At 39.4% G+C, this 16,050-nt stretch overlaps 2 protein-coding genes across 4 annotated transcripts; both read left to right on the top strand.

The window, feature by feature from the left end:
• The first annotated feature begins 785 nt into the window (after nt 1-785).
• On the top strand, nt 786-4,241 carry LOC144512826 (uncharacterized). 2 transcript variants are annotated; one of them, XM_078243778.1, is made up of 10 exons: nt 786-924; nt 1,088-1,393; nt 1,534-1,587; nt 1,711-1,746; nt 1,824-1,964; nt 2,089-2,113; nt 2,218-2,258; nt 2,347-2,397; nt 2,516-2,628; nt 3,915-4,241. In XM_078243778.1, exons 1-10 carry the CDS (start codon nt 804-806, stop codon nt 4,044-4,046), a joined length of 1,020 nt encoding a protein of 339 aa, XP_078099904.1. In that variant the 5' UTR covers nt 786-803; the 3' UTR covers nt 4,047-4,241. The 2 variants fall into 2 exon arrangements, with proteins under 2 accessions (XP_078099904.1, XP_078099913.1); XM_078243787.1 differs by having other exon boundaries at nt 1,848-1,964.
• A 6,430-nt stretch (nt 4,242-10,671) lies between these two features.
• On the top strand, nt 10,672-14,849 carry nrgnb (neurogranin (protein kinase C substrate, RC3) b). 2 transcript variants are annotated; one of them, XM_078243797.1, is made up of 3 exons: nt 10,672-10,845; nt 12,283-12,484; nt 13,872-14,849. In XM_078243797.1, the coding sequence occupies exons 1-3, from the start codon at nt 10,831-10,833 to the stop codon at nt 13,925-13,927; spliced, it is 273 nt and encodes a 90-aa protein (XP_078099923.1). In that variant the 5' UTR covers nt 10,672-10,830; the 3' UTR covers nt 13,928-14,849. The 2 variants fall into 2 exon arrangements, with proteins under 2 accessions (XP_078099923.1, XP_078099929.1); XM_078243803.1 differs by having other exon boundaries at nt 12,283-12,438.
• Nucleotides 14,850-16,050: the final 1,201 nt, after the last annotated feature.

A 16,050-nucleotide genomic window follows, 5' to 3' on the forward strand; every position in this document is an offset into this window, starting at 1 on the left:
ATCACTGAAGTCCACACTGGTTCTTTTTTATTGTGTGTATTTCCATTCAAGACTGTTTGGTCTGAGCCTACAGGACAGATTGTTTAAAGGCATGAAAGTGAGAGGCCCTCAGTCACTGAAAGTGAAACAAGAGCATGAAATGTGAGTCCCATGTGATTGCTCTAGCTGATAATGGTGTGCGATGATGTTCTGTAACTGTACCTTCCACTTCCATAATGCATGAGTATGTGCTAAGGCTAACCTAGATTTGGTCTCTGTGAGTGGATCACTTCAATTATTTATGTTACCTCTGTAATTCAATTAGAGGTTATAAAGAGAAGAAAATATGGGACAGATATGAAAATCGGATGGGTTTCTGGAATCAAATGAATCCACACGCTAACGTTGAAAGCTTTATCACAAAGACCCCTTTTGTGTTTAAAGTATGAGGATTTCTAAATGAATTATTTAATGTTAGTGGAAAATTAATGTCAAGACACATCCTCTGTTTGAGCAGAGAGCAAGCTACAATGGTGCATCTGCAGATGCAAACCACATTGTGTTTTGGTTTTTTTCAAAATGTAAGCTTTGCACTATTAATACATGATTAAAACTTGTTTGATTCAATATGTTATTGTGTAATTTGTGTATCTTCATGTTTGAGAATACATTTTGTTTTTACTTTGCAGGAAGTCAGGTGCAATACATGGAAAGTTATGAATTATTTTTTACACAGCTCTGAATCCTGTCGTATACCACTTCCTGTACCCTTACTAAAGGGTTGGAACATATGTGTGGGTATTTCAGCATTTTTCTGCAGGTGCATGCACCAACCAAACTGCATAAGCACAAGATATTTGATTGCATGTTTTGAGGCAGCAGTAATCAGAATAACAATGATGATCTCAGTCCACTTTACTTTGCTCTTTTTTTGGGTGACACAAGGTAAAGTATAGTCTATATACTCTGTCAATGGACTAGACTTTAGCAATTAAGTGTGTTAAATATATGGGCATGTATTCCATAATTCATGCATCTATAAAAAATGTGCTCTGTATTTAATGTAATATGTTTATTTCTGTAATGTTAATATGTCCTCTTTTTGCAGTTTTTGTGAGCTGTATTAATAAGAAGATGCCCGTTGATTCCGTGGCTGTAGCGTTAGGCGACTCTCTAACATTGAACTGCACCTACAATTGCTCAAATGGATTTGTTCGTGGCTGTTGGAGTAAATCATCCGACAACTCTGGCTGTCACTGGACATTAATCAAAGGCAGCTTGTGCACGATGTCCTTTCATCTATCAAATGTGTCCAGTGAAGATCTCAAGAAGAACTACACTTGCTACACACAAGATACAGAGGACCCTCAACTTCAACAGAAAACAGAGCGCATTGTTTTACTGCAACTTAAAGGTTATTGTATGAAAATTAATATAAGCTATATCTTGTCTTTGACAATTCTTTAAGAAAGCAACAAGTAAACATGTTACAAAGCCCGTACTAGATTTACTTTCGTGTTTTTTAATGTTTTTTTTGTGTGCCATTTTTTTCAGCTCAAACAAGTGCCCCAAACTGGACGATTACCCCAAAGAGTAAAACAAAAAATGGTGAGGACCTTGAATGTTATTTTTTTAATTAAAATGTCTGATATTAAGATATTTTACAATTGTAACATTGCATTATGTTTATAGATTTTTATTTATATATACACTATATTCTACATTTCTCAGCATCTCTTCCTGTTCAGCCAAAAGATTCCAGTGGGGGTGAGATGCAGTATATAATATTAAGTTTATGAAGGTAGATAATGATATCAATAGTAATAATAACAATACAATCCAAGTTAATGTTGTTTCCATGTTAACAGGAGAATTTACTGGAATTAAGGTTTTAGCAACAGTTACCGTTGCTGTGGCCACAGTGCTTGCAGCATTGGCCGTTTACCTATGTCTGAACCGGAACAGACAGAGTCGGAATGATAAAGGTGATCACAAAATATTACACTATAAACATACATTGGCTGCAAAAAAAAGTAAGACTTTTGTGAATAAGAAAATGCACACAACTTCATCTCTATAACATTGTGTTAATATTGTCATACATTCCAGGGGAGCCTGTTGTGTCAAGGTCAGGGTGAGTACAATTTAAGAATGACTATTTGGGTAAATCTGTGTTTAATTACCTTCAAAAAAATATATGATTTTGCTAAATTCTTTATTTATATGCGCTTGTTTCAGGTCACCACTACCTGCCCACGCTGTCCCCTCACCAGTGAAGGGTAAAGAGTTTAAAATATTAATAAAATAAAATGCAAAAATATAGTCTCCAAATGCAGTCCTGCCATTCATAGCCGTCATATTCCCCAGGGTCATTGTCAACACAAAGTGAAAGAGTGACTTTGAGGATTCCTACAACAGGTGAGATTATCTCTGGATCAGCAGTACTGCCACATTTGTTTTCTAAGTGATCCAGCATCACTGTCTGCAATAAAAAGATTGACAATAACTGATATATTGAATATTTTCTTTGGCCCAGATAATGAGAGTGACACTGAGGTTCCATATGCTGACATAATGATCACTGTCCGAGGCGTCAGTACACCAGAGCTCACTCAGGTTGGCTACTTGACTCCTGGAGATCAAAAAGAGGTGAGGGCTGGACTTCAGAGTCAATATGTTGGTCACTTTTAACTTACTGAATCCCAAAGTCCTAGGACAGCTTAGTCTCCTCTGTTCTAAGAGCAACTCTTTGCAACTGTAGATCACGTATGAATCTAAAACAGGTAAATAATGTCTATTAGGTGGGAATGACTATTAGAACCCAAATTCAGACAGTAGACAGTACTTAAGAGCCAGGAGAGTAAATGATAACAAGGTTTATTAGAATGTACTCAAGTGTGCAAAGTCCAGATTCCCAGGGGGGGCAGATCGAGAAGAAGCAAGGCGGAGCAAGCTGGTGGCGGGAATGTGATTTCTGGCCTTGAGGGAATCCAATACGGGTCCTTGGCACGAGTGGAGTGGTGGCAGGAGTCAGGTTCAAACGGCAAGCTGATGACAAAAGAAACAGGATTAGAGTTTGAAACATAGGGCTATAGAACTAACTAACAAAAGTTGTCTGGAACGAAACAAAATGTGAAAGCTTACTGAGTGCAAAGGAGAACAGGTGTATGAAGCAGAGGTTGATTGTGGCTGATGAGAAGAAGATGGACACCTGACTCCCTCACAACTGGCTCCACCCTTGCAATTAAGACAAACAGAAAGAGAGAGAGAGAACAGAACACCGCTATACAGAGGCAGCAAGCCAGACGCCTACAGTATGTTATGGTGATCTCTTATAGTTTACTGCTGTTGGTTTACAAGGAGGCAGACACATCTCTTAGTATAGCACAATACAATTCAACAGCACAACAAACAAAATGACCATGAACTTTAATCAACACCTCTCTAAAAACTGATTATAACCTTCATGAAGGTATGGTTTATTGCAGAGGTGCTGAATTAGATTGTATTAGTTTAGTTAGCTAGGTCTTCCTAATATCCTGGCAACTAAATAGATATATTGTTTAAATTCTACCAAGTTAGTTTACTTTATTATTGTCATTGATTTCAATGTTGGTTTACACATCTGCAGATTGCAAGGTTAATATACGTATATGTAAACCTAATAAATTATTTTGGAGTAAAACAAGTGGTTGCTTAGAATGCATGTGTTACTGTCACTTTGAAATACACCATATAATACAACCACTTTTGTCTTTCAGTAGACCTATCAATGATAATATTAATACAGGGCCTAGTCTCGCTTTGCCAGACATTCCTCCATGGTGCTACAGAGCCTAACTAGGGGAGCCCCCCCCCCAAAAAAAAAAGTCTTGCAACATTCATTATTCTCAACATGCTAAAGTTATATGAATTTTTCTCTGCTTTTCCTCCAGTGGTGGGGAGATGAATCAAGGTCTCACCTGCAGGCCTCACGTTCAGCTGACAGACTGCATGTCCCCCAGCCCAGAGAGGTCAGCCGCAAGATGAGCACCAACTCTGAGTATGCAGTCATCACATATGCCTGACTGGGCTCGTTGCTGCTGGAAAAGGAGAGGGAGAAGAAAAACACGTCTGTTTTTAGTTTTACATGCTACATTTTATCAGTCTTTTTTATTTCAGTAATGCCTTTTTATATGTAACGTTCGCCTTTTTGTTGTGACGTGTTCTATGTTTGTAATGGACCCGCATTTTTTATCCAATAAAGCCATTCTTTTCTGTGAGTTTCATGACATTTGAGCCTCGTCAGTGTCCGTAGATAATGTTACAACCGTTGCCTAGAAACAGTTATCAACAAAACACAGTAACGTTCTTTTACTGTCTATGGTAACCTTTTACTGTCTATGATGGTAAAAGCCAACTAATGTTAGCTAAAACATTCATAAGTAACGTTAAAGGTGGATACGAAGTGCGAGTCATTTCAGGTAACAGGTCTAACTAACTATTAATGTTTTGACATGTTCTAAATCTTACTAAATATATATTTTTTAGCGATTTAGGTGGTGTGTGACGACTACCTAGCTAACGTTACTCTATTTAACTAGCTAGCTAACGTTATAAGTTATAACTAACGTCACAAACGCTTATAGCTTAACGTTATATTCTGTGGAAAGTTCCCAGTGTTACCTAGTTTCTCTCCTCTTCTACGCTACACATCAGGAAGAAAGTAAATAACTGAGAAACCCTTCAACTTCTCCTGGTCGGTTATCCCTAGTTGTCTGTCTCAGTGTATCCAACAACAACAAAATGTCAGTACCTTTTTCCAACACTCACCTCCGGGTCCCGCGAGGATTTGGTACCATCCTGGAGGGGCTGGCCAGAGAAGTTCTGCGAGACCAGCCTGAAGACATCCCTAAATATGCTGCACAGTACTTCGATGCTCTTCTCAAACAAAGAGAAGGTAACTGCAACTTACAACTAAACGTGGTAAAAATGAGGCCAATGCCATTTAACTGCTGTAATTAATTGATATAATTGATTGATATAATTGAATAATTGATTGTTGTTCTTTCTTGTAGCTAGTGGCATGGACCCTGCTGACTGGGCTGCTAAACTGGAAGATAGATTCTATAACAACCATGCATTCAAGGATACTGGGGTACTAAATCAAAGTCACAACTCTCATCACACCTATAAATCTTTCTTCTGTTTGTCACTAAGTTTATTTACCATCACACCTTCTTTCCCCCCTACAGCCAAGTCCTGAAAAAGAGCCTGCAACAGAGGTGACCATTTCCAAGTGAGTCTCATCTTATTGTGCTATCAACAGCCAGGAAGATCAGCAGGAGAGGGAGAGGATGGGCATGAGGGAAAGAATAGTAGAAGAACAAGTGACAAGCGAAGAAGTAATGAGAATTAAAATAAGAGAAGAAGTAATGGATTAAAATTATTTTATTAAAATAAAATATATTTTTTTATGTTTAATACTTCAAGGTGTACATCTGGAGTTGCTGTGTGAGGTATTCTGTAGACGTGGTTGTTGTTGTTGTTGTTTGTTTGTTTGTTTGTTTGTCCTGATTAGGAACATAGGAAATAGAATTTGGAAGAAAAAATTTGCACAATCTTAAAGGGACAGTTCACACTAAAATCAAAAATACATATTGTTCCTCTAAATGTAACGCTATTTATCAAACTAGATTGTTGTGGTGTGAGTTGCCCAGTGTTGGAGATATCAGCACTAGAGATGTCTGCCTTCTCTCCAATATAATGGAACTAGATGGTACGCGGCTTGTGGTGCTCCAAGCGCCAAAATAATACATTTAAAAAAAACTCAAACAGCAATGTGTCTTTCCAAAAATCATGACCCAGTTAACATTACTCAAGATAATCCACAGTATCACCTTGCGTAGGAAGCATACTCATGAAAGAGAGGCTCATGCTCATGACAGCACAAGATGTAAACAATGGCATTCTCTTCGGCAGAGCTGTAATGTTAGTTAGCTCAGGTGAGCTAGCAGCATCAGTTATAAACTAAGCTATAAACTAATCTCCCCAACCAAGCAATGTTAAACCACAAAGGTCTTCTACATGGTGGTACGGTTGGCGGTTGTAGTTCACTAGAAAGAAAATAGTTCATACATGAAACTGCTCACAACCAGGTCTATGCAATATCTTGAGTAACCGGGTCATGATTTCTGGCGCTTTAAAAAACCACAAACCGAGTTCCATCTGGTTCCATTATATTCGAGACAAGGCAGATATCTCTATTTCTCCAACACTGGGCAACTCACACCAAAACAATCTAGATTGTTTAATAGCACCAAAGGTAAGAGGAAAAATATGTATTTTTCTTCTTTTTTTTTCATTTCATGCTGGGTGAACTGTCCCTTTAAGCATTATTATAGCACAGTCACTCAACAGCTCAGCCTGCAATGGGGTTGGGACAATGCATTGTCCAAAACTCATGAAAGGTGTTATTTTTAAATGCTTGAAATGAATCATACATATGTAAAGGTCACCTCGGTATTGATAGCACTTTCAGGTTAGCAGTGTCAAGTGTGAGAAGAAAGGGCAGGAGTAAAGGACAAGAGGCCAACAGCTGCAGGACGACAGTAACAGTAGCATTATGACTTTGCATTGTTTTCAAGAAGAATCTCTTAAATCACCATTATCACTTAAATTCTTCCAGTCATATTGAACATTCATCACCTTAAGTCTTTCATTTTGATTGGTACTTTTTTAGAGAAAAATCATATGAGTCTCAACCTGAAGATGAATCCAGTCATTCAGCAGAACCTTCAAATGTTTCCACCACACAACCTAATGTCTCTGAAGAGGTTGATTTAACTGAAAGCACAGATGATGAAGAAGAAGAAGAAGAAGATGATGATGATGATGATGATGATGGAGAAGATGAAAATGAAGAAGAAGAAGAAAAACATGATATTACAGAGAAAGGTGTTATTTCAGTGGGAAAGGGACATTCAGAAGACAAATCAGTCAACTTGATCCCAGCTGCAGATGTACAGCCAGATGAGCTGAGTGGGACAGAGGAGGAGAAAGACCCAACAATAACGACATGTGATCAAGTTGATAGGGCAGCTAATAGAATGGATAGCAGCTCTTCTCCAGACCAAGATATACCTCAGTCTGAGATAGAGCCCACTGACTTGTTATCTTTCAGAGGGATTTCTAATTTAGATGTGTGTGCTCAGGAGTTAGGAATGGCAGAAGATGAGGGAGGTGATGAACAGGAGATTGTAGTTGTAGATGAGGAGATTGTAGTCTCAGAAGAAGAGGAAAATGCTGACGTTGAAGAACCTGTAGAGGTCTTTCCATATTCTGATGTTAATGTGTGTGCTACAGAGCTCAGAGGAACAGAAAGAACAATGGAAGGAGCCACTGCTGAAGATGATACACATGTCATTAATGAGGACAGCTCAAAACCCCAACCTGAGGAAACTTTTGCACAATCATTGTCTCAATCTAAAACCCATGAGGGCAATCAACAAGAAGCAGAAGATCAGATAGGAAACACTAAGGAGGAGGAAGGACCAGAGACTGAGGCTTCTTCTGGGGGAATACATGAACGTTTAGCTCATGTAGAGGGTGGTTTAGACAGTAATGTTATAGCAAAGGAGGATTCATTGGTTGAGATTAGCTTTGAAGATGTTCCAGATGTTCAGCAGATTCAAGAGGTTGAGGAGAAACAGCTAGAGGAAGAGGGCTCAGTAGAGGTGGTATTAGAAACGCAACAGGAGGAAGAGTGGAAAGAGCCTACTGCATTGGCAACAGACCAAAACATATCTAGTACACTAGACCATGATGAAGCTGAAATGATTGGAGTTGAAAAGGAAGTTAACTCTGAAGAGGGGGAAATGAAAAGTCAGCACGAAGCATCTGATATAATGACGGAGCTGGTGGACACAAATGATTCTAATTTAAATGATAGTGATGATGATGAGAAGCACGAAGGTGTTAAAACCATCAGCTCAGCATCACATCAGCCCACCAACGAGACAGACGAAGAGAACCCAGAGGATGAAACGGATCACGAAAATGAAGATAATGAGAAGATAAGTGACGGCGAATTTCACCAGAATGAGGATTCTGAAAAAGAGGCAAAATTAAACAACCCTAACTTCAAAGAAGATGAGACAACAGACACGGTTGGAGGAGACAAAGAGGACATACATGCAGAAGGATATAGTAAGGTGGAGGATCAACAAATTGATGATGGTGGTGTGGAAAATCCCTCATCACAAGTGACCCAGTCAAATATATCAACTGCTGCAATGGAGAGGGAGAGTGCACAACATCTACCAAAGGAGAACGAGGCGAGTCAGAGAACACCTGTAGAGTCACAGCCAGAGGATACAGTGATAGAAAAAGAGGTCACATCAAAGGAGAGAAGTTTAGAAGCAGAGGAATGTGTAGAAGAAGGAAAGGTTGAAATACAAGAGAAGAGCGATGCAGTGTGTGAAGAGGGAAGCATCAGCCCCGCTGAAAGTGTAGGTTGGCCGGCTGCAGATCACCAAGGAGAGGAGAGGCCACTTGGGTCTGGAAAGGACTCCACAGAGCCTGAAGGCAAGAGTGGTGACAAGGTAAAATGTGATGCTTCTTCTCAATACAGAATATAATAATCCAATATATGCATCAGTAATGCCTCATATTTCATATAATTGTACAATTTTATACACCTTAACATCATAGATGAATATGTTTGCAATGAGAAAATAGCCCTGATAGTTTACCATTCATGGCCATAACTTGTATGATTTAAATATAATAGAGGCTATTGCAACTCACCACATCTCCACATGTGTCAGCAGGCTGAGAATAAATCTTACAGTTTCAGACAGAGGTGTCTTTAGCTACAGTCTGCTCTGCTCCCATTCCTGTCTCAGGTAGCCTATATAAATATACCCTTCAAGGACAAGTCTGATCAACAGTGCCCCTCTTTTTTTCCGTGGACCCTCCAGGGATAGGTGATTGAAAATAGTTCATTTTCTGGATGGCGGTAGCTCCGATAAACTTTAAATGTCATTGAGAAGTTCACAATCAAAATCATCTTAACTGAAATGTGCAGAAATGGTAGTTTCAGTCTCAAAGTTCACCATAATCTGTGTCTTTGTTCATAGGGGCGTGTTCCAGATGCTGTGTGAGGCCTTTGCTCTGCCGCATGTTCATAAAACTGTAATACTAGCCTGACATCGTCATACTCAGATTCAAGTCAGAACTTCCCGACCTTGAATGTTGTGGGCGGGGCTAAGTTCGGCTGGCATCCAGGCTACTGTAATACTGCTTCCAGTTCCAATCTCCTCATGGGAGCCACTACAGCGTCATCATATAAGACCGACTGGACAATTTGTCTTGTGAATTAAGGCCTTTAACATTTTTACTGCTGTCACAGTTAGCCTTGTCGGATTTGTCTGGACCAACAGGGCTCTAAACACACACGGAGGGGAGTGTAGGAAGGGGTACTAAGAGTGTTTCCATGGTAACCCCTTACCATCCTGCTCCCTCTTAGTGCTGTCATGGAATTAATAGGAGATAGTGATGCTGATAGTTGCTAGGCACCATCTCTATCAGCAATCTACCTTAATAGCAGTTTTTAACTGACTGATTAAACAGTAAAACAGCACTTTGTGTGTTTTTATGTACAAAACATACAGTGGCAGAAGTGGTTTCAGCTGAAAAAAAGCTACCACAAAACAGTACAATATATAGGCCATCTATTCTAACAGTGACCTAGCTGCTGTATCTTAGATGCTTTGTCTATTCTTTTTATTTTAATTTCTATGTCTTTAATTCACTGTTTACTAGTGCCTGCAATGATGTTCCTATACCCTTATCCTCGTTGGAGAATAAATACTATTAGATACATTAATGATTAGGCTAATATGAGCAGACTAACTACCATGACTGATTACAGTAAACTGAATTACACAGTGGTGATCGTTCCTTCAGATTAACAGTGAATTGATCGATAAAGCAAGTCAGCATTGTGAAATTAAGCGTGAGGATAACTTAACATAGAGACCGTTAATGTCAGATATATAACTCAGATAAATGGATGTTTTCTGTTTCCCTCTCCGTCTTGTCTCTGAGGCTGGCAAAGGAGTGTGGGCGGCCATACCAGCTGGGATCAGAGGGATGGAGAGGGTTGTTAGCTCACTCTGCCTCTAATAAATGTATAACACCTCTGAGTGTAAAACAGTCCAAGATGCTTATGTTTTATTTTCATGCTATTAGTAGAATTTAAAGTCAGAATTTATTGTTTATGACCATCTGGCTTTTTACACAGTATTTCTAAGTTGGTCATCTGTTTTTATTTGTGGAGTTTAGTGTTGTAACACTGCAACTTGTGAATTGTTATGATGCTCAGTGCATGTGATAGTCACAAGTTAGGTTTCCTAATTTACATCCAGACTGTATAGTTCATCATTTGCACGTGTTTCAAAACAGTCAAACTTGAAATCACTGAACTAATCTACATATTTAGCATGTTTCAGTTACTTTTCTGAAGTCTTTAGGCTGTGCTCGGTGAATGTTAACGTGAACACGGTAGGTCAGCAGCCTTAATGGGACTGAAAAGATGGAATGCCTGCTGCCATGTTTGTAGGAGGTCTCTCTTTCCCTCCCTCCCTCTTGTTCTCTTCCTCTCACTCTGACTTTATGTCTCTCTCTCACTCTGTGCGTGAGCGTGTGTTTCTGAACATACAGTGATTGTTAGTAAGAGCCAGTGAGGCATCTGTATTGTACCGGAGACACATTTAAAGAGAGCTTTGCTTGGTCCACATAGAAATCGAGGCATTCAAGTCAGACTAGTTCAGCTCACCTGAAGACTGAAGTCGTCTCTGAGAGTAAGAAATGGACTGTCACAATGTAAGTAGAAGCTTCAGATTAACTTTTTTTTTAATAAATTCATTTTATTTTTATTTTTAACCACTCATCAGTTTGGTTAATTGGGTAATACAGTTTGGTAGTTACTTATGGTATTTACTAGTGTTTGGTTGCCCTGGAATTGCATACTGCCATGTGTGTTTTTTTCCCCCTTTTACTGGAGTAAAATATATTATGTTAGCCATTTGAATAAGTGTGATTCACACATGGTACATTCTTCACAAAAAAGGACAACATAAAGTCGTATGTTGCACAGTTTTCAAGTTATTTTTATTATAAGTGGATAATATTAGAGATTTGCATCAGAATGTTTCAAATCAATTTGTGTCAGCACAAGTCTAAAGACCCTGAGGCAATAAAAACAATAAGACCTGAGAAGGTGTGTAGCCAGCCAATTTCAGTGCAGCACTCCTGTATCTCTGCTGCTGCTGCAAAAAAAAACTGGATTCTGGCTGCACAGTGAGCAGTCAGACAGAGAGGCTAATGAATGCTGGCTGAACAGGTGGGTGGTCACACTCCTACACTGGAGGGGTTTCACTGGAGACATGATGCACTGCTTCACCAAGGCAGTGGGATGACAGTGGGCTCTTTCTGTGGGTTGCCTTTGTATGAAATGTCAATCTGTTTCTATAAGCAAAGCACGGGGTGTAGCTGATATGTGTTTGCCACAGAATTTGAATTGGTATTTACATAACTTGTCGACAGCCTTGGCACTTTTCTCCTGACACTTTATGACAAGCCAGAATTTCTCTTCCGCACACCCCCATGTTTCCTTTGGGACAGTGGATGCTGTACTTTCAGTCACTAAATGAGCTGCTGGTGTTGACTACAGTAGCATTTTTGCTGGATCGTCCTTTTTCGGCCCAGGTTGCAGAGAAAGAAGTTATTTTGTGCACATTTTTACACCAACCTTGTTTCTTATCCAAATAAAAAGCAGATTGGTTTATTTTGTGTAATGAACGATGATCAATGATCTTATAATCATTGACTGTTGCTCAGTTTGGGAATCCATATGTCATCTAAATGTGCAGTTTTATGGCTTTTTTTTAAAAACAGTTTCCATGGTAAAAAGAGAAGAAACACAGCAGACAATGATGATTCATTACAAAACAGGCTGACTCAGACATCAGTGAATTATATGACAAGAGGAGAAGGGGAGAGAAAAAAGGAGGCAATGTGGGTTAGTGACCTCCTGAGAGCCCTGTTGAAGTCATGTAATAAGGGTGAGCCACTATGCAACAAGCGCACATTCCTTTCCGTCTAATAGGTAGTGTTGTGGCATATACAGTTAACAAAATATGGTATCGCAATCTGTTGAGGGTTAGATTCTTCCACCCATGTCCCAGGGGAAAAAAAACATCCTCATATGATCATGTAATATGCTACCCTTCTGTGATAGACTTCTGGTCCTCTCTGCAGGAGGAGTGCAGCCGGCCCCAGGAGGAGGAGGACATCATGGACATCCCCCTTGATGACCCCGAGGCCAACAGGGCTGCTGCCAAAATCCAGGCTGGCTTCCGTGGACACATGACCCGTAAGAAGATGAAGCCAGAGGACAAAGCAGAAGGGGAGGAGGTGAGCAGCACTGGGGATGTGCTCAACGGCAGCGAGGGGGGCACAGGTCAGTGGTGTAGAACCATGCGATAAGGTCACATAATGCCGTGAAAGAGGGCATTATGGCTGGTGACTGTAAGGATGGTAACAGAGTCTCCCATCCGGAGCTGTAACCACAGTAGGTGACGGAAGGTAAGCGATGGAGAGCATAAGTTGCTTACCGTAAACAGACCTAGTTAGAACAATTCAAGATTCTATATAAATAAAATATCTTTTATTTAGCTATTATTATAGCATAGTTTGATGTTCTGCATGGTGTTGGTTGAGCATAAGATTTCTTCAGGTGTCCCATAATAAGACGTTCGAGGGAAACTGTCAAACTGATTTAACATTATACACACTAGGACCATTTAAAAGCTATACGTAATTAAATACACCTATTAGAGGCCCTTATGGGTTTTCCCAAGTGTCATGACTGCAATACATAACTGAGTGACTCATTTAATTACCCCATACTGTCTCCGGCAGCAGATGATGTAATCTCTCAATTAATTACTCTGTTAAAGGGGTTATAAATGAATCTCTTGGTAGATGTGCTGTTAAATCGCTAGAGCGATAAGATGTATGTCAGTGTTCAGTTCTCCTGGAAAATGTCAAGTTACATTCTCACAACGGTAAACATGTTTTTCTAGTTTGTATTTTATACAACTGTGGACGAGAAAATGGTTTCAGAATTCAGTTTTTAGTTTTTAGTTTCAAGCAAACACTTCAATTTGATTGTATGCTTTATTTACTTTTTATCTCTGAAAAGGACAAAAGAAAACAAAGTCATTGTAGTATAAAATTGTACTAAGAAGTAAGACAAAGCTTTAGATTCCCAGCCCTCAAAATGTCACCTTTTCCTATAAGACAAAGCAGCATTTTCTTTGGGATGTGGCTGAAACAAGGGATGCTCTTCAATGATTCTCCTTAACCCAGTTGCTGGCTCCCTTGCATCCTTATGTAGGATATGTATTTATAGCTCCAGGTGCATTAGGTACAGTATATGCTTCAGAGGGCCAAGCAGAATTAATGGACCTGTCGGACTGGAACCATGCATTCCCTCCCATTGGGGGAGACCCCCTTTTCACAATAAAATTGGGTTTTTGAGCTTATCTGTCATGTAAGCCACGTTCTCAGCATTACAAAATGCGTCAAAACTTAGAAATTAATTGTACAAACAGATATTTGCGTGATGGAAAGTTCCACCTCCTTTGAAAATGAATTCTCCTTAAGCAGCAACTCAATATCAAGTTTTCTTCAAGTGTGTGTTTTATAATAGATCCACCAACAAGTATCCGTACAGTTTGTGACCATGCATTAGAGCCTTTAACCTTGACGATAAGAGCATAAACAGAAACAGTTTTTTTTCCAGGCTCTGTATTTAACTACGCCTTGCCTGTTTCTGTTTTTAGAGACAGGAGGATCGGGGGCAGTAGAGAGAGACGACACATCTGTGCCAGAGCAGTGACGCCTCTGTCCTGACCTGGATGAAGAGAAAGAGGGGAAGCAAGGTAGCGAGAGATGGCTGACATAAGCTGGCTGGGCTGGCTTTCAGGCACACCTTTTTACCCCAGGAGTCTTTTTTTTCTTCTTCAACACAAATTAGCAGTAGAGAATGAACCGACAGTTTTGAGGGTGTGTTATGTGAATTTTTGTGAACTTTAACACTCCTTTTCTGCTTCTTCAGCAGTCTCATCAGTACGGATGTCTTTGACCCAGAATTTGCAACTCACTGCATGTACTTGTGAAACTTCTGGTAGTGTGCTAGTTTTTAGATGATGATCTGTGAATGTGATAAATGAATGTTCTCTAAATGCTAAACAGGGCTTATTGTTGGATGGCTCAGTTCATACCATCTGTGTATAAACCTTGTAAGCATCCGCTTTAGACTTTGCGTATTTAGTGGCTTAAATTATTTATTTTGCATTGTTAATGATGTGCTTGTATCTTGACTTTTATTTACCTATTTGACTTGCTTACAAAAATTATTAAAACACAGAGAAGAGAAGTAGCTATGTATGTTCTATTTATTCTAAGTTACTTAATTCAGATTGCACCTCAATTTTCTTTTTGATCACATGATAAGTATGTTCTCTTTTCACCTATTCAAGCATTTTCTATAAATCTGATCTTCCAGAACAGTAAGCATGCAGTGATTACACTTTTTTTTTCTGCTGCAGATGCATTTGGTACAGCTTTCCTTTGAGACATTACTTCAATATGCTCTGTTGTTGTGTTGGTGGATTTGACTTGTTTCACGTGTGTTAAATCAGGTGTGTGAAATGTATTATCATAGTTTGCAGAGTCGTCATGCTAACTAAATGAATAGTACCTTGCGGAACTTTGCTGTAGAGTCATGTCATTACACTAATAAATCCACCTTAAATACACAGTGAAATGTCTGTTTTAAACTTAATTCAATCAGGTTAAGTAAGGTTTGTTTCAAAGAAACCTTTTATGTCATCTGTCCCTTCCATTTCTATTCCTCAATGGTAAAGTTGAGGTTTTTGTACAACATTACAGCAGCCAAAGCTGCCCTTTTTTCTTTTGTCACTGCAACATAAGCAAGGCTGCTAATTAGAGAGAGCAGTTTCCATGAAGCTGTATTGTGTCCCGTGTGGCTCTCTTGCATGAGGAATCTCATGAATAATTCATTACATAAAACTGTGCATTTTTCATTTTACAACTGCCAATTACACTAGACAAATTAGTTGGGGTTTTACACATACTATTAGCTATTAGATAGGGCTGTTTAAATAATTAGATTGTACGCAAAGCCTGGATGCATTAAATTTATAAAATGTTTTCATCCTATCAACAGTGCATTGTTATGAACAGCTACACCACTGAGTGATGTGTGCACCTGTTGGATATTTGGCAATGCTTTTTTATTTATCTATCTTTATTGCAATAAGGCTGTTTAAATCACAAAAGACACAACACAATTTGTGCTTCGTCTTATTTCGCTTCATGAGAAACAGGCTAGAGCATCTTCAGTCTCCCAGTGCTCCCACTCAGCCCACCTACACACATCTGAGCCATACAGCACTCTGCACAAATTCAAACTGCACATGCATTCTCACACAGGAAAAACACAACCCATAGTTTAGTATGCAGAGCCCACTCAAGTCACTCATTCTCTCTCGCGCACACATACACAGGCGTTGTTGATTGTGTCACCAGCTGTAGAGATAGGACAACCAACATGAGTCTTGCTCTCAGTGGTTTTTGGAAACACAGAGTGCAAACCACTTCCTTCTCAGGCTGACATTCCTCCTCTGCATTCCTCTATGGGTTTTATATGGACCGATTCTCTTTTTTCTCCTACTCAGTCCCAGAGGTGCCATGGCCACGTTCTCCTGTCTCTTTAATGACTGTGGGTGAACAATCAATATTCTGCACACCTCCAAACATAGCACAACACCCACTTTGTGTTGTAGATTGAATTCTGAGAGTGAGGAAAAAGACAGGTTTCCACAAACAAACAAAAACAGCCTGAAAATCATGTTAATCAATCTTAATAGATCCTTATGTGAGTCATGTGAGCGGGTGCGAGTTTGTGAAGCGCAGCCTTAAACTTGCCACGGTGAA

This window comes from Sander vitreus, chromosome 3 (genome assembly GCF_031162955.1).
Source record: "Sander vitreus isolate 19-12246 chromosome 3, sanVit1, whole genome shotgun sequence".
In the NCBI taxonomy this organism is placed as follows: Eukaryota; Metazoa; Chordata; class Actinopteri; order Perciformes; family Percidae; genus Sander; species Sander vitreus.

Bases quoted from the DNA above. Each gene is read 5' to 3' on its own strand.
- LOC144512826 (XM_078243778.1), top strand. From the start codon at position 804: ATGCACCAACCAAACTGCATAAGCACAAGATATTTGATTGCATGTTTT. The intron at 1,588-1,710 runs GTGAGGACCTTG...TACATTTCTCAG, and splicing joins AAAGAGTAAAACAAAAAATG to CATCTCTTCCTGTTCAGCCA. The intron at 1,747-1,823 runs GTGAGATGCAGT...ATACAATCCAAG, and splicing joins GCCAAAAGATTCCAGTGGGG to TTAATGTTGTTTCCATGTTA.
- nrgnb (XM_078243797.1), top strand. The intron at 12,485-13,871 runs GTCAGTGGTGTA...TTCTGTTTTTAG, and splicing joins CGGCAGCGAGGGGGGCACAG to AGACAGGAGGATCGGGGGCA.